This window comes from Eptesicus fuscus, chromosome 18 (genome assembly GCF_027574615.1).
Source record: "Eptesicus fuscus isolate TK198812 chromosome 18, DD_ASM_mEF_20220401, whole genome shotgun sequence".
Classification (NCBI taxonomy): Eukaryota; Metazoa; Chordata; class Mammalia; order Chiroptera; family Vespertilionidae; genus Eptesicus; species Eptesicus fuscus.
In genome coordinates, this window is record NC_072490.1 from 30,521,940 (window position 1) to 30,539,886 (window position 17,947).

General features: G+C 44.3%; 1 protein-coding gene across 2 annotated transcripts in view; it reads left to right on the plus strand.

Moving 5' to 3' along the window:
• The window catches only part of ARMC8 (armadillo repeat containing 8), a 91,232-nt gene extending 77,496 nt beyond the window's left edge, over positions 1 to 13,736 (plus strand). For both annotated transcript variants that reach the window (XM_028128467.2, XM_054708172.1), the window contains 7 exons: positions 2,069 to 2,161; positions 4,246 to 4,395; positions 5,526 to 5,621; positions 6,410 to 6,505; positions 9,105 to 9,177; positions 10,489 to 10,582; positions 13,635 to 13,736. In XM_028128467.2, coding sequence (XP_027984268.1) covers positions 2,069 to 2,161; positions 4,246 to 4,395; positions 5,526 to 5,621; positions 6,410 to 6,505; positions 9,105 to 9,177; positions 10,489 to 10,582; positions 13,635 to 13,668 — 636 coding nt within the window. In that variant the 3' untranslated portion in view covers positions 13,669 to 13,736. The remainder of the gene's footprint in view (positions 1 to 2,068; positions 2,162 to 4,245; positions 4,396 to 5,525; positions 5,622 to 6,409; positions 6,506 to 9,104; positions 9,178 to 10,488; positions 10,583 to 13,634) is intronic.
• Positions 13,737 to 17,947: the final 4,211 nt, after the last annotated feature.

The window sequence follows — 17,947 nt, forward strand, 5'->3', positions numbered from 1 at the left end:
GTTGTTTGAGGAAGGATTACATGTGTAGATATTTTTCCCTTGTTTTATGCATTTTATAAATTATTTGAGCATGTATTATTTCTATAGGGAAAATTAAAATCAGCTTTAATAAAGGAAGGAGAAAACCTTATCCAGTTAATTTTATCATGTTAAAATATCTCTGGTCTGCCCAGTTATGAACTAAGGTTTAGACACTGCCCTTTATTATGCATTTAGTAGAGCCATTTTGGTTGAACTACCTGTCTGCATTGTAATAGCTACAGGCTTCTGACTGGTAATTAGGAAGGCTTTAGTAACAAGGTGGAGGTTCAGACAGTTATTCACCAGCGATAATCTTGGAACAAAAGGGGAGAGACTGGCAGTTATTCTGAAGGATGACAAAGGGGAGATAAGATGCCAGGGCTTCCATCAGTTCTCTGTCCTGGTGGCGCGGATCTGGGTCTGATGACGATCTTGGTTGCAGTCAGTGTGACACCGTTAATCATCCTGCATAGCTGTTGTGATGCCTCAGATCCACCTTCAGCATATTTAGGGTTTGGTTATGCAGGAAGGTAGGTGAGCTCAGGGATGGGATCACTAATACAGCTAGTTTTCCATATTGAAAATAAACTGGACTATAGTTAGCACTGTATTGTATATTTGAAAGTTGCTAAGAGAGTAGATCTTAAAAGTTCTCATCACAAGGGACAAAATTGTAACTATGTGTGATGATGGATTTTAACTAGACTTATTGTGATGATCATTTTGCAATTCATGCTTACATTGAATAATGTTTTATACCTGAAACTAATATAATGTGTGTCAATTATATTTCAATAAGTAATAAACTGGATCTTGAACTGGAAGGTAAGGAAGTGTAATAAGAGCATTATTGGACCAGGTGACAAAATTGGAATATGGACTAAATATTCAATATTCAATAAAAATATTGTTTTGATGTTAACTTCTCTGAATTCGGTGATTGTTCTGTGGTTCTGTTCTCTAAGAGAACATTCTTGTTCTTAGAGTAAACATTGAAGTAGTAAGGGTAAAGGGGCATGATGTATGCACTCTCAAGTGGTTCAGAAAAGATTTAAAAAGGCAAATATGGGTATATAGAATGAAAGAGATCATGATTAAGCAAAATAATATGGCAAAATGTTAAAAGTTGGTTAATCTGGGAAAAGAATATATGTAAGTTCCATGTATTAATCTTGCTACTTTATAAGTTTGAACTTAGTTGAAAATAAGAAGTTTTAAAAAACATACCACAATTTGTACAAGAAGAGGAATGTGTGTCCTTCAAAAATGTCATCATGAAAGGCACTGCTCTATTTCTTGGTATATACATCTCAATTGCTTAAGCCATTTCTAGAATGCACTTGAAAGATGGCCTTTTAAGCATTCATTGGTGATAGTAAATCAGTCCTTTAGGATTTGAATTTTTATAAAATTAACAAAACCCATTTTCAGCTAAGTATCATAAATTAAGTGGTCAGGCTAAAAGTGTGCTATTTTAGCTATAAAACATAGTATGACTGTAAGTACAAGACTTATTTTGCTTGTATCCCTGAGAAATAGTCCTGAAAGTAGTTCTAAAAGATGAATTCTGTTTGGAATAAGATTGATAATTTGGAAGGAGGATAGTTTATCTTAGGTTCCATTCTAAATCAGCCTATTGCTTCATAGTCAGCTTGGAAACAACACATGAAATAGTGAGAGCTATGCCTACACAAAGCTGGAGTGATGGACTCTTGGAGGATGGTGAGACTGAGCCTGTGGAACTAGGAAATGGGGTCATGAGTATGTGTGAAATGAACAGATTGAAGGATATCTCCTGAGTCTTTCAGGACTACCAGGAAAACAGGAAATGACAGGGATTATTTGTGTTTTTAGATTTGAGAGAGAATAATTGTCCTTGCCCTTCTCAAGGTGATTTTTATGGCCACCTCACTCCCTGCTCTGTGAAAGTTGCTTGGACTTGGGTAAGAGTGCAAACAAAATCATAAGCAGAGTGCCAGGGTATGTACACATTTAGTTCACAAACCTGACTTAAAGCCTGTGTTTTTCCCCCCCTTTCCAATGGCAGCCAATTTTAGAATCAGGAGCTGTAGAGCTACTTTGTGGATTAACACAAAGTGAAAACCCCGCCTTACGAGTGAATGGAATTTGGGCTCTTATGGTACGTTTCACTCTTTATGTATGTCATCATTAACAAAGAGAATAGAGCTATTTTCAAAGTTAAAACTAAAGAATGTACTATTTGAAATTGGAGTTTTCTCTTTTAAAAAAACCCTTAACTATTTTAGCTAGTTTTCTTTTTTTTATTTATTTATTTATTTACTTTTAGTTAGTTACTTTTAATTGTTGACAGTATTACAAATATCCCTATTTCCCCTCTTTGCCCCCCTCCCTCCAATTCCCAGCCTACCCCAGGCCTTCGCCACACTGTTGTCTGTGTCTATGGGCTGTTCATATATGCATATAAATTCTTTGGTTAGTCTCCGTTTTCTAAGGACCTAGGACCTAGCAGACTCCATATTCAGCTTTCAGATTTATTTATTTTTATTTTTTTAAAATATATTTTATTGATTTTTTACAGAGAGGAAGGGAGAGGGAGAGAGAGTTAGAAACATCGATGAGAGAGAAACATCGATCGGCTGCCTCCTGCACACCCCCCAGCTGGGGATGTGCCCGCAACCAAGGTACATGCCCTTGACCGGAATCCAACCTGGGACCCTTGAGTCCACAGGCCAACACTCTATCCACTGAGCCAAACCGGTTAGGGCAGCTTTCAGATATAAACATAAGCAAGTTGCTTGGCCACTGTGTGCCTCTATTCTATTAATAAGAAAAGTAGATAGATGTTGAAACTTGACTTAAATTCATTTTGGAAAACAAATTTTCCTCATCGTGAACATATTGATATCTGTATATAGCTACCTTTTTTATTTTTTTGTTAATCTTCACCCTAGGACAGTGATGGCGAACCTATGACACGCGTGTCAGCACTGACACACGTAGCCATTTCTGATGACACGCAGCCGCTGAGGCGGCCGCATGCCGAGGATGAAACATTTGCTGCTCCTGAGGATGAAACATTTGCAAAATAATGTTTTTTCCTCAAAGTGACACACTACCCGAGTTATGCTCAGTTTTTTGGCAAAGTTTGACACACCAAGCTCAAAAGGTTGCCCATCACTGCCCTAGGATATTTTTTCCATTTATTTTTAGAGAGTGGAAGGGAGGGGGAGAGACAGAAAGAGAGAAACATCGATGTGAGAGAGACCTATCAATTGGTTGCCTCCTGCATGCCCCCATGACGGAGCTGGGGATCGAGCCTGCAACCGAGGTATGCACCCGTGAGCCGGGGATCGAACCTGGGACTCTTCAGTCCAAGGGCCAACGCTCTAACCATTGAGCAAAACCCATTAGGACAGAGCTACCTACTTTACAAAGCACTTTTGTGTCTTTGGGGTTTTTTTAAATTTTTTTAATTTTTTGGTATTTTTTATTTATTTTATTGTTGACAGTATCACAGATGTCCCTTTCTCTTTATCCCTCTGTTTCCAGCTCCTGCCCCACCCCAGTCCTTCACCATACTATTATCTGTGTCCATTGGTTATGCATAATAAGCAAATACTTTTAAGTCATTTTCAAAATGCATAGCACAGTATAGTTGTTAATAGTCATTTTGTTATTAAAGTACACAGAAGGCAACATGATAACCATAAGGATATTCTCAAAAGTAATAATGGATTTTGTATTTATTTGAGAAATCTTGAAGATACTCAACTGCCTGTGTCAGAAAGTAATCATATTCCTAATAAAGGAATATATTTAGAAGTGACAGTATCTTTCTCTTGACAGACAGAATATAGGTAATTAACAGGAATCAGAAAAATAATGTGACATAATTAAGGATTTTTTGCAGATTCTATTAGTACTTTGAAAATAATCAGAGTTACTATTTTTTAAAAATATATTTTTATTGATTTCAGAGAGGAAGGAAGAGGGAGAGAGAGATAGAAACATCAATGATGAGAGAGAATGAAAAATCAGCTGCCTCCTGCATGCCCCCAACTGGGGATCAAGCCCACAACCCAGGCATGTGCCGCTGATCGTAATCGAACCCGGAACCCTTCAGTCTGTAGTCCGACGCTCTATCCACTGAGCCAAACCAGCTAGGGCCAGAGTTACTATTAAAAATATAATTTAATAAAGCAAATGTAGACATGATTCTTGAAATTTCTTTAATCCTTTCAGAATATGGCATTTCAGGCTGAACAAAAAATAAAAGCAGATATTTTACGAAGCTTGAGTACTGAACAGCTATTCCGGTTATTATCAGATTCAGATTTGAATGTGCTGATGAAAACATTGGGACTTCTTAGAAATCTCCTCTCTACTCGGCCTGTAAGTAAAATCACCCAGGCTTCCAGATTAGCTACCTCTGCATCTGCATTGTAAAACATTGCCCTCCCCTCCTCTCCCAGCAACATCTACTCACAAATGTGATTGAAAAACTGCTTCTTCCCAGAGAAGCAAGGAGTTGATGTCTAGTCCTATCACCTTCATAGGTGTTCTGGAAGCTGCTTCACCATATATGGCCACCTGACCCTGCATTCCTTCCCTGCCTGTCCTGTCTCCCTCTCCTTCCACCTTGCTGCATATGAGCTTATCTTAATTGGTTACTTTATTCTTACCTGTTTTGCTGGCCATGTGGGTTTTCTTACAAGCCTAAGTAATTATCTCTGGGGCTTCTGATTCTTTCACTTTAGAGAATCCCCTCAGGGCCATTCCAGAGACAGACACCCCACACTCACCCGGCCCACAGTTAGTGGACTGATCGCTGAAGAAGTCAGTGTGGAGAACAGTGGATATATGTCAGAGCAGGAGAAGCTGAGCCTTGCTCTATGGCCCCTTTCATTGTTCTTTAATGGTCCCTGAGCAACATTGTCAGGGGCCTTTCACGTAGATGAAAAAGCATGAGTGGTTTCTTCTCTGTGCCTCACTTGTTGTTTTATTCAATTTATTTAAAGAAAAAAAACCACTTTACCCATTTCTCCCATCCTATCCCCTACCCTCTGCCTACCACCAAACTGTCTCTGTATCTATGATCATAATCTTCTTATTTATATAAAAATATATCTTACATATTATGTATTTTTATTTATATTTCATTTGTTTTTTTAGTCTTCTTTCTACATTTATGCTCAAAGATTTCCACATCTCTGGCTTCCGCATCTCCCTCACCCATTTTTATGTGCCTACTTTTTCTTTAATATATTTGCATTTGATGATCCCATTTGATTATAATTCCATATTCTGTCAAGCCAAGTCTACTCTCTCTTCATCCTAAAGTCATCAAAAAAAAAATGTTGAAGGCAAAATGCAGTTTCAAACACGATTCTTTGGCATCTAGTTCTATACGCTATGGTGTTCTCTTTGAAGTATAGTTGTATATTTAGAAGCCTCTGTTCTCTCCTGTGGGATTTTTTCTTTGTCCCCCAAGTGATAATTGTGGATTTCCCATTGTTTTGCAGCATATAGATAAAATCATGAGCACCCACGGAAAGCAGATTATGCAAGCCGTCACTCTTATTCTGGAAGGGGAGCATAACATTGAAGTCAAAGAACAGGTATGTGTTCCCTTTCTTTGAGGAAAATCTTCTGATTATTCCAAGAAAGATTTGAATTCTTCCCCCTGGCCCTGGCTGGTGTGGTTCAGTGGGTTGGGCGTTGTCCTGTGCACCAAGGTATGTGCCCTTGACTGGAATCAAACCCGGGACCCTTCATTCTGAGGGCCGACGCTCTTTGCCAACTAAGGCAGGGAAGGCTTCTTGGAGGGAATGACACTGAGTCCAGGAGCACAGTCAGTCAGGAATCACTCAAAGTGAAGAGAAGTGAAGGTAATTTTCTCCAACTTTAATCCACATTTTGTTTCCCTTTGTGTTCCTCTAGTAGGTTTCAAAAAAGTTTGGGTTCTAATTGCACATGGCTAGTGGACAGGGCTCAGGCCTTCACCCCGAAGGTCATGCGCTTGTGAACAAGTAGCATTTGGAGAGAGAGGGAGGGAACTTGCAACACTTCTGAAGCTTCCACCAAAGAGGCGACCCCTTTGAGGAAACCTTGTAGTGAAGTAACAAGAGCTTCTCTCGGAAATGGAGTTTTCAAGAAAATATTAAATTATGTTTTCCCTTTCATTTATGTGATAGCATGAACTGTAAGACATGCCTGCCTTTGCCCAGCGATGGCTTATGCCCGGAAAGAAACCACTGAAATGTTTGGGGTCCTTGGGCTTGTTGGCAGTGAGGCCAGGGAGTGAGAAATCAAGACATTCAAAGTGGAACCTGAGAAAATCCCAATTTGAGAGAGCTGAGTCTGGGACTTGGGAGTTCTCCTGATCACTGACCTTTGTTCTTTCCAGACACTGTGCATCCTAGCCAACATCGCAGATGGCACCACAGCGAAAGAACTCATTATGACCAATGATGACATCCTGCAGAAAATCAAGTATTACATGGTAGGCCTTTGTCTCCTTTCATTTATGTGATAGCCACACATGAAAGGCAGGGACTTCAAACAGATGCAGGGCACTCTTCTGTCGTGAAGAAGAAGAAACAACAGCAGGTCCTAGAAGCTATGCCATTGGCAGTGTTACCACCCACCACCCCAGTCCCCACCCTTGTCATCTGATTACCTTCCTCTTACTCAGTGAAGACCTGGGCATTTGGCTCTCAGCGTCCCCATCCCTGCCCTCCCTCAAGGCTATGTGGAGGATCGCTCTCGCCCTCTGGCACCTGTTCTTTGATCCGTTTACTTTCGTGTGTGTGTGTGTGTGTGTGTGTGTGTGTGTGTGTGTGTGTTTGTGTGTTTTAAAATATATTTTATTGGTTTTTTACAGAGAGGAAGGGAGAGGGAGAGAGAGTTAGAAACATCGATCAGCTGCCTCCTGCACAGCCCCCCACCGAGGATGTGCCCGCAACCAAGGTACATGCCCTTGACCGGAGTCGAACCTGGGACCCTTCAGTCCGCAGGCCGACGCTCTATCTACTGAGCCAAACCGGTTTTGGCTGATCCGTTTACTTTCAAACACAATCTGCCACCTGCTTCCAAACATTTCAGCCACCAACTCTCATGACGATGCCCTGGATCTTACCGCCAGAAATTGCCTGTTGCCAAAATGTGGCTATCAAACATTCTTGCTTTTTTCACTGTTGATATCTTCTTGCAGCACCCTAAACATGGGTGCCCCTGTGTTCTCTTTGCCTGCCATGTCAGAGCTGACAGCTGTAGAGAATGGCACAGAACTAGGCTGGCTGGTTTCTTGTTAAATCCAGAACCCAGATAGGCACTCAGCACTGCCTAGTGCCCTCCTGTGGTTCTCCAGCAAGCTGGCACCCTTATTCTCTCTCTTTTTAAAAATTTTTTTTCCATTGATTTTTAGAGAGAGAGTAGAGGGGACAGACAGAGAGAGAGAGAGAGAGAGAGACATTGATTGGTTTCCTCAAGCCTGCAACCAAGGTACATGCCCTTGACTGGAATCAAACCCGGGACCCTTCAGTGTGTGGGCCAAGGCTTTAGCCACTGAGCCAAACCGGCTGGGGCAACACCCTCATTCTCCACAAAAATAGGTTCTTGCCTTCCATTCTTTAAACCTCATCCCTTCTGCCCCTCATCACTCCTAGTGATGACCTCACTTTTTGTTTTATTAAGAGAAAGGAAGCCAAAATCCCTGTTACACCTTGAATAAAATCCATCCTCTCCTTATGATGGCCTGTGAAGTCCCACATGACCTGACTTGTCTTTCTCAGTTCACACAAGCGATACAGCTCCTTCATACCTCAGACCTTTTCAGGAACTTCCCCTTCCTCTCAAAACCCCTAGCCCTACCTCTTTGTACAACTGGCATTGTCTTCGAGTCTCTGCTTAAATGTCGCCTCCTTCAAAGAGATCTTTTCTGTGCACTCCACCTAAAGTAGGTTCCTACCCCTCCCCCTTCCACTTTTCTCTGTCACAGCAATTTGTTTCTCAAAACATATTTATTTGCATGAATGATGAACTTACACATAGTAAATGCTTATTGTTGTACTGTATACAAGTTCATTTATTCAACAAATACAGCCTGAGGGTAGGAGCAGATGATAAGTTTTGTTTTGTTTGTCTCAGTGGAGCCCAAGCTGGACACCTCCTAAAAAAAGTCTTGGCTTGTAGAAGGAGAAAAGAATCACCAATCATAGAATGTAATTGAGGAAGCCACATCCATTTCTTTGTCTCTGCTTAGTAGAGAGAGAGTCCTGCATGGTCAGATAAGTCTGTCCTAGCATATATCACTGGCATTTCTCAGATGTGAATAAATTATTTAAATGTTCTGGGATGTGTGTGTGTGTGTGTGTGTGTGTGTGTGTGTTGTGTGTGTGTGTGTGTTTTTTTTTTTTTTACACCAGTAGGAAAACCACTTGTAAAGACTGTTCAACCATTGGGCCCTTTTTCATTTAGGAGAAAGCATAAATGATAAATGATCCAAATGGTTGTACTTTCAGTACATAAAGAAAAATAAATAGAATTGTGTTTCAGACAAATAGGTGGCTCCTTAACAATAGGAGACATTCAAGATAAACCAAATAGAGTCAAGTTTTTGGAGCTGTTCCTACAGAAATGAGAGTAATTTGAATCAGATTATCAGCAGCTGAAGAGAGAAATACCAAATGCACATCCATCCAGCTTATTGGCCGCTAGTGGCCTGAAAGTTTTCTAACAGAAATAAGGCATAGCTTAAATCTAAAGCACAGAATTGTCATGTCAGTGTGGATTAAAGGATAAATTACAAATGGCACCTATGGCCCTGGAGGTGCTTTGTGTGGCCAGCCAGAGGATGTCTAAAATTGGAATGTGAGTGTTTTGGCAAGGCTTTCCCAGTTTGCCAGATTCTCACCATTTCCTATTGTCTTTAGTCCAATCCATTCCCCCATTAGTGCTAACTTTGTGGCCCCTCAAGACATTTGAGTTTGAAGCCCCTGCTTAAAACTTTTAGGCTGTTGGGATTGCTTATAGTATGTCACAAAAAGATGGTCTAAAACGAGATTACCTCCATTTTTATTTTTATTTTCTGCATCAAATAGGGTCATTCACATGTCAAGCTGCAGCTTGCCGCGATGTTTTGTATATCAAACCTCATATGGAATGAAGAGGAAGGTAAGAGATTGGTGAGATTTGTTCTGAAATGATGGGAGGGAAGTCCTACTCAGGGAAGGCAGCAGGCGCCCCTGAGATCCTGAGTTGAGGCACTGCTTACTGGGCCCCAAGCACCCAACACTGTCGCCCTGAGAAGCTGTGGGACTAGCCTGAGTCAGGTGGACAGTTAACACTGAGCCCCCACCTTGGAGTCAACACTGTAGAAGTAGGTGACAGTCCCTGCCCTGAGAGAGCTGAGGAGGGCAGGGAGAGGCACTGGAAGAAGAGAGGTGGGAGTGAGTGGGAGGACAGGCCTTTCACTGTTGCAGAGGAATGCATATAAGGACTACGGGCACATAAGCTTAATGGAGAAGAGGGTGCATTGGTGAGAAATGAAAAGTACGTGTGACTGTGAAGCAGGCAGTCTGTCAGGAGGTCCTCCACCTTGGCTGTTTACTAGAACCTCTGGGGAATTGGCACCAGACTAATTACATCAGAATCCGGAGGCGTGGGCTCCAGGCAAGAGTTTTTAAAACTCCCCAGATGATTCCAACTCCCCCGATGCAGGAGAGCACTAGGTCTCATTGCTGGGTTGGCTGCATAAAAATCACCTGGGGAACTTTTGAAGATGCAGATTTCTGGGCTCCATCCCTAGAGATTCTGGTTTACTTGGTCTAGACGGGGTCAGTGCAAAAATGAGTCGCGGAAGCTCTTCAGTGGGGAGGAAGGACTCCAGGTGATGACTCTGCTCAGCAGCTGTATCCAGAACAAAGCAGGAGGAGGAGAAATTGGATTCAACGTACAGACCCTAGAGTCCAAGTCTGGTGCCAGGGCAACAAGGCTTCCCTCAGGAGGTCCTAGTCTAGTTGGAAGCTAGACCAGAGCCGTGTCAAGTTGGAACTGCCACATGCTAACGAGAGGCAGCAGGAAGTGCTGGGAGGTCAGTGGAGGGTGGAAGAGAACAGAAAGAGGAGACCAAGACCTGTTGGGGCTAGGAAGAGCCTGGCTTGGTGTGTCCAGAAAGAAGTGAAGCTGGGGCCTGATGACAGAGGACCTGGTGCCAGGTGTAAGAAGCTGACCTGGTCCATGGAGAAGTTAGCTGAGGAGCAGACCTCAGGACAGACTGCAGGAAGGAGGGTGAGAGGCAGGGAAACCAGTTAGAAATCTGTTGGGGAATCCAAGCCAGAGGGCATCCAAACACAGGGAGAGGAGGCCCAGGGAAAGAAGGGACAGTGAACTCTGGTGAAGTAAGGCTCCAGGTTGTTGATTGTACACTAAGGTGAGCACCTGTCCGGGTCTGTGCCCAGTAACCTGTTAGCTTTAATCTCTTAGGTTCACAAGAACGCCAGGATAAGTTACGAGACATGGGCATTGTAGATATTCTACACAAACTGAGTCAGTCACCAGATTCAAACCTTTGTGACAAGTGAGTATCGAAAGGGCCTGCTTTGGGGTACTTGAAGAATTTGAATTGCCTAGCAATTAACATGGCCAAACTTAAAATCTTTTAGATTCTTGGATTCCTTTTTTAATTTTCTGTGAGCCAACTGTGTGACATTTGAGTAAGAGGTAAACTAATGATTAGCAAATTGATAAAGATCCTCATCTTACTGTGAATTAACATGAGTCGGGGCTGTCCTAGTGGGTATCTAGAAAGGACCCAGAGGCCATTCCTTACAGTCCTTTAATCATTGGAATAGAAATGCATGTGGCTTTCTGAAAAGCAGAAAGGAAGGCATTCATTAATAAAACATTGCCTCAAACCCTCCCTGAGCACTGCCTTTTGCCTGCCTGGCCTGGCTGCTGGGGATACAGCAGTGACCACTGAGGAGTCCCTGTTGTCAAAGAGCTCACCCTTTCTTGGGAGAGGCAAGAATCATAATCAGAGATCCCTCTAACCTCAAAATAGTCAAAAGTGTTCTTCCTAGCTGTGTGCACTCCCTTATAACGCAGCCTTCACTTTTCAGCTCACTTCCGTACATAGCAATGACTACAGCAACGCACATCAGCTCTCATCTCCAGATTCTTAAGCACAACCTAAGCCCTTCATGGCCTGGCCTTGCCTTTCTCATCCTCTACATTCCCCCTCCAATCCCATGCCCACCCTACCTACCCTCTCCAGTATCACATCTTCATGTTCATCTTGATTCACCATTTCAGTCTCCTCTCCTCTGAATCCCTATTCATTCAGCAATTGTTTGTTTTTTAATACTAACCTCTGCCAGGCACTGTTTTAGGCATTGGTGATATAACGGTGAATAAAATTAGTGAAGTCCTGCCGAAACCGGTTTGGCTCAGTGGATAGAGCGTCAGTCTGTGGACTGAAAGGTCCCAGGTTCGATTCTGGTCAAGGGCATGTACGTTGGTTGCGGGCACATCCCCGGTAGGGGGTGTGCAAGAGGCAGCTGGTCGATGTTTCTCTCTCATCGATGATTCTAGCTCTCTGTCCCTCTCCTTTCCTCTCTGTAAAAAATCAATAAAATATATTTAAAAACAAAAACAAAACTGCTTTAAAAAAAAAATTAGTGAAGTCCTTGCCTTCATGGCACTCTACATTCTAGTACAGAAGATGGACAGTAAGCAAACAAATATGGAATATGAGAGCAGGAAATGAGATTTACTATGAACAAAAAGCAAGTTGAGGGACTGGAGAGTAAGAAAATTTCTTTTCACACAGATTAGTCAATAAAGGCCTCTCTGAAAAAGTGACATTTGATCAAAGGCCTGGATGAAATGAGTCTGCCAGGCAGATGTTCAGAGGAAGAGTGTTCCAGGCAGAGGGGGCAGAAAGTGCAAGGCCCTGAGGCAGTAATGAGCTTGACATGTTCAAGGAATAGCAGGAAGACCACTGGGGTTGGAGGAAATGGAACCGGGGGGGAGAGAGAGAAGGGGGCTCAGGGAGGAGGTGGGGAGCATGTGAAGAGCCTTGTAGCCAATAGTGAGGCCTTTGGATTTCATTCAGAGTTTAATGGGAAGTCATTGGAGAGTTTTGAGCAAAAGAGACATTATCTGATTTGAATTTTTAGCAGATCACTCTGGTGGCTGTGTAGAGAATCGTCTGTAATAGAGCAAAAATTGAAACAGGGAGACTAGTTAAAGGCTGTTGGCCTGAGCATAAGAGATGAGGGTGGTAGTGGTAGAAGTATTGAGAAGTGGTGTGATTCAGGACTTAATCTAAAGGTAGAGCCAACATGATTTGCTCAGGGATTTGATATAGGATGTTAAGAAAAGAGAGAAAAAGAAACTGCCTAGAATTTTAGCCTGAAGCAGCTGCATAGTGGCTTGTCATTGACCAAGATGGTGAAGAATATGAGCGAAGTGGGTAGGGATAGGGAGATCAAAAGTTCGTGTTTGGGCGAGCCAACTTTGCGATGCCTATGAGATAAACGAGGGACTTGGAAGAGTGGGGCTGTGCATATAAATACGGTCATTCAAGGGTAGGATGTAGTGTCAGCCATAACGTGTTTCTATAGGAAAATTTCCTTGTAGAACTCACCTCATAACTTAGAGACAGTTTGAATAGAGCTTTCTGTTCCGATGTGTTGGTCTGTTTGTAACTATCATCTTTATAGAGTCTTAGATAATTGCAAGAATATCCCTTAGTATACTACTTTTAAAACTGTAGATTATATCTATTACTTTGCTATATAGAAACTGCACTTGAGGCCAGCTTATTGCATGCCTAGTCTACATGGTATACTTTCATCAGCCAATAGTAACTGAAAATGTTAGCCTTTCCTCCATTAACATAGAAGGGAAGACCATTGCTAAAACCTGACTTCCTAATTCCCACAAGCTCATAACAAGAGCAGTAAAGGAGGCCTCCTCAGTCCTAGCTCAAAGGAAGACACCTTTACCAGGATCAGGATAGGTCAAGTCGCTGCCCACATTGCATCTTTTCCTCTCCAACTAGTTACCTTCTTTCCCAATCATAATAAACGCACATCCCACATTGTCAGTGTCATTAGGAGAAGATGTAGATGAGCTTGTAACCCGTTCTGAGGCATTGGAACCCTGACAGCCTCATCCCATGAGCTCCTGGCCCCTTCTGTGCACCTTTAGTCAGCACCTAAACACCTTCCTGGGTCAATTTTAGTTTCCCAAACCCTAAGCTTCCTCCCCAGTGTCCTGTAGCACTAGGTAAAACCTGCATGGCAATAGAACATAATCCCAGGTCCGAGGCAACTCTGTGCCAGTGACAAGGAAAACTGTAGACTGTCACTGGGCTGCAGCAGGTGTAAGGGCTAGAGCAGCCCTGTCTAAGGGAACCACTGAAGAGGAATGGAGCCAGCCTGGTTTGGAAGTGTCTTCTGACTGCAGAATTCTGCCCCTGCGGGCAGGTGCCCAGCTGGGCTCACCCAGTTCCCTTTGGGGAATCTAACATTTTAGACTTCCCCCACTACCATCTTTGAGCCGCAGGGTTTTCCCCCTTATTGATACTTCTGAGATGATGGCTAACAGGAACTTTGTGATTTCAGGGCCAAGACGGCGCTGCAGCAGTATCTGGCGTGACGGGAGCACCCGGGGCACCCGCGAGCATCCCACATCCTTGGTAAAGGAAGTACAGGAACTAGCCTCATTTGATTCCTTCTATTTGCACACGTCACCTTGGACTGCAGGGAGCTGTTTTGCAAAAGCAATTTGGTAGGCTTAGATCTCAAATTCATCTTGAGAACATATTTTTGAGGTAGTAATTTCCTCAGAGGACTATTGTGTTTTGTTTTGGGGGTTTTTTCTGAGCTACCTGGACTCTTTATTAGAACAATCAATCATTTTCCTTTGGACCTACAATTTTTTGCCTATGCTGCAGCCACTTTGTGAGTGAGAATGAGTGTGTCTGTGCATACACAAATGTGTGTGTACGTGTGTGTGTGTGCACATGGGTCAGGATGAATGGATGTGTGTGTGGGGGGGATACCTCAAAATTTTCTTTTCTTATTTTGTGTGAAAATCTCTTTTCTACAGATTTTCCAGGGTTTAAGCATTGCTTGCTGTATAAAATAACTTTACTGAATTATATACAGTTTGAATGAAATGTTATTTTAAAAACAAAACAATTGTTAAGTGTTCCATAAAGGTTATGTTGAATTTTGATCAGATGAATATTTGTAAGTAAAAAATATATGCATTTCTGAACCTCAACTTACATAGATTTTCTTTATAAAAGAACAAAGAAAAAAAAAAAAGAAAAAGAAAAGGTTGGCTATAGTTGGCCTGAATAACAGGCACAATATATGGTGCTGTGCAAAATAGTGAGCTAGCATCTTACTGCCGTCAATATCAGCCTAATCCAATAAGCTCTCAGACTTCCAGGTCAGATGGACAGGGTGAAGGAGAGTGGGGACAGAGTCACCATAGGTTTTTTTGAAACATCAAAGGGAAACATAACTACTGATAGTGGAAGCCCAGCCATAACTCTGGGCTGCCCTTGGCAGGAACTGGGCACGGAGCGCCTCCCAGCCGCCCTCAACCCTGCCGTTGGTGCAGCAGTATCTGGCAGGATTTGAACCAGCTCCAACTAAAGTAGCTCATCACTTCCTGGAAACAAAGTCTGGTCACCTTGTGCTGCCTGAAGCAGCACACATCGCTGTGAAACTCCGGAATGCTCTTCAGACCCATCTGTGGAAAGAAGCAAAGAGCAGGATAGTGTGGAAAGCTGTTTTTCTCTTCGCGACACTGCTGTTGAGTGTCCTTTTGTAAAATGAAATAGGAATTTTAGTGAGAGATGCAGCCAAGATCTTTTCCTGCAAGAAGCCAAAAACACTGAAGTTAGCGAGAAGGAAAGGGACTCTCCCTGGGAGGAGCGAAGAGGAGTCCTTTCCACAAGCGAGTGTGCTTGGTCCTTCTGCAGCCTTCAGCGTGGCGCCTGCTCCACCTGCCAGGCCAGCTTCCAAGTGTACTCGACCGAGATTGCTCTTGACTGAAGGTAGAACCAGCCTTCCTTTCCCTTTGTTAAAAGACGGTCAAAGGCACTGTGGCCAGGAAGGGAGTCTGCGGCCAGAAGCTTGCCTTGGGCGCCTGCCACACAGGGTCCCGAGCCCACCAGCCACTCCTGATGAGGTCGCGCACATCGCGGGCACCCGCCACCGACCTGACCTTCCTCGGAAGATTCAAATATGTTTGATTGCAGATGAATGTTTTTAAATGTATTTAACGCAATTTTTCCTGTTCTCAACCTGACCACGCGAGATTCAAACACAGAGATTTCCAAGTTTTTACTTTCTCAGAACATCATTGATTTAAAAATCTGTCCCAACAGGCACTTGGGTTTTGTGCAGCTGTCAGAGTGCTAATGTGAGGACATCCTTGCTTGGCACTTGTAACACAAAACAGTATGGAGTTGGTATTTAAAAGTACCAGGTAAATATACAGAAACCAATAACGAATTGCTGAGACAATCTTGAACCCGGATAGCATTAGGAAGCTAACAGCCCAATGAAATAACACTTTCACACTTAAACTCTGTGGATAAATCTTGCCTGTGACTATAAACAGATGATCAAAGAAAAAGTGCTTTACTATAATTAACTTTTCTGGTTTCAATGAAGGAAATGTATTTATTAAAACAAAGCTGTTTGCTGCTCTACACAGGTGCAGTGTTCTGTCAGCAAGAGGTGGGAGGAATGGGATGTGATCTTGTGTCTTCTCCCAAGTTCTTAACTAAGCTTCTCGCTCTCTCTAATACTGCATTCTGTTTCTCCTTTTGTGCCCTGATTGTAACCCAAAACTTACGAACTAGAAAAGAATGTCCAATTTAATGAGTTGCATTTTTTTCCCTTGAGCACTTTATGTGGAACAATACGTGTTCTCCTGGTAGTGTTTGAATGATATGATTTTAACACATGCTAATAAAAGCCAAGAGAGATCATGGCAACTTCTATAAAGGAGTCTGTTTTCCAAATGTCTAGAACGCAGGAAACATTAGAAGATAGTGTGTACTGGCTTCTGCAACCTGTGATTCTTGGTGAGTGAGAAACCAGGAAGTGACTTTGCATTTCAGAGGGGGTGGCTGGTGCCGGAGAGTCACTGCAGCTTCCAGGGGCCTCTGCAGCAGTCTGGGGGCCCTCTCCTCCTGGCCTCCTGAAGGCCAGCAGACCCTTTATAGGTGGCCACTCCCAGCCACCAGGATCCCCCCAATGTTGTGTCCCCCTCCGTCCTCTCCTCTTCCCCTTCGTATGCCACCTGGACTCGGGCCCAAAGCTTGGCAAATGACCAGCTGCACAGTGCACGAGCCGCTGCTGTCCCTCTGCAAGGACTCACAGGCACGCCACTCCCCTGCTGTTCTTGTCCCACCTCTAGAATGTAGAGAAGCACCTCCTAGCTCTTGGTCTCACTAGAAACAGGAAGAAAGCCAAGGACACCTGCCCCAGAGCGTGAGGGGAAGATGGGGAGGTGATTGGCAGGGGAGGGAATTCCCCTGTCGCAGGGGAAACTTGGAATTGAGGCCTGAGAGAGAAGGAGTCGAAAGGGAGACTGACCCCAGATCCTGATGGAGAGTCGACAGGGCGTGATCCCAACTCCTTGCCACCTGGGATAGAGGCTGGTGCCCCAGCCCTGCCCCTTTCCACTGACTCCCTGATTGCTGGGCAAGGAGGCACATGTCAGTTCCCAGCATGAGGGGGGTTTTGACCCATGACCTAGCTTCAGAGGAAGCTGAGGGACACCCCAAACCCAAGGGCCAGATGGGGCCCACTTGAGCCACCTGCCTTTGCCCCTCTGTCAGCAGCCTGGGCTCCTGACCTTGTTGGCCAGGCACTCAGCCCTCTTGCTGAGAGGAACCTCCCTCTCTCTCCATGGGGCTGGGGCTGCCCTCCACCCTTTCAGGTACTCACACCCCAGATAGCAGCCACCCTGCAGTCCCAGGGGGGTTTCTTCTGTCGGAGGAAGCCAGGCCCGGTCTCTGCCAAGGAATTCTGCCCGCCGAGAGTGGGCTGACACTTTAGCCAAGCTCTGGGCCCTTCTCTCCTCCATCTCCATTCCACCACCTCCATTCCTCTGCCATGAACCTTCTGGATTCTGGGGAAAATGCCCTACTGTGTAAAGGAAGGAAGGGTGTGTCAACACTCCTCCCACTCTGGCCCTGTGACCCAGGGCCCCCCGTTTCTCCCCCAACCCTGCCACTCCCAGCCACTTCCTGGGAAGGCTTACGATGGTCACAGACACCAACACATCCTCCTCCACCCAGGCTCAGTCCTCGCCTACTCTTCTCTCTTCCCTGCTTCATTTCTCGTCTCTCATCTCTCCAGTGATGGATGATCCTTGGCTTCCCAGCTTCTGGGGAGATCAGACAGCTGTCAGCTGGGTGTACTCCTAAGCCGCTCATTCAGAGCCACACAGCACCGGCGGTGTGGAAAACCAGGCCTAGGGCTCTGGTGGTTCTCCAAGGCATTTGCCAGCTCTCACTAGAAGCTGACCTCAAGCACAGAGCAATTGAGTCCCCCTCTTGAGCCCACTCCCAAAGGGAGGAGCACATCCCCATGATGGGCTAGGGGTCCGACTGTCTGCAACAGTGGGTTCAACTTTCTTGATGTGCCCTGTCAGGGAGGGCTCCGTTGTTTCCCACGGGGGCCTGTGCGGATGCTGATGAGCACAGTGGACAGCGTGTTTCCATCGGGAGGTGGCTCAGGTCTCCACTTTCATGCTGCTCGGCTCAGCCTCTGCCTCCAGTGCCAGCACATGCGCCCTATGCCAGAGGCAATGCACCTATGAAGAGCAGTCTTCTGGGGGCGAACTGCCCGTTTAAAGAACTTCAAGTCAGAGGAGCAAAGTTCTCTGGAGAAAATCAGCAAAT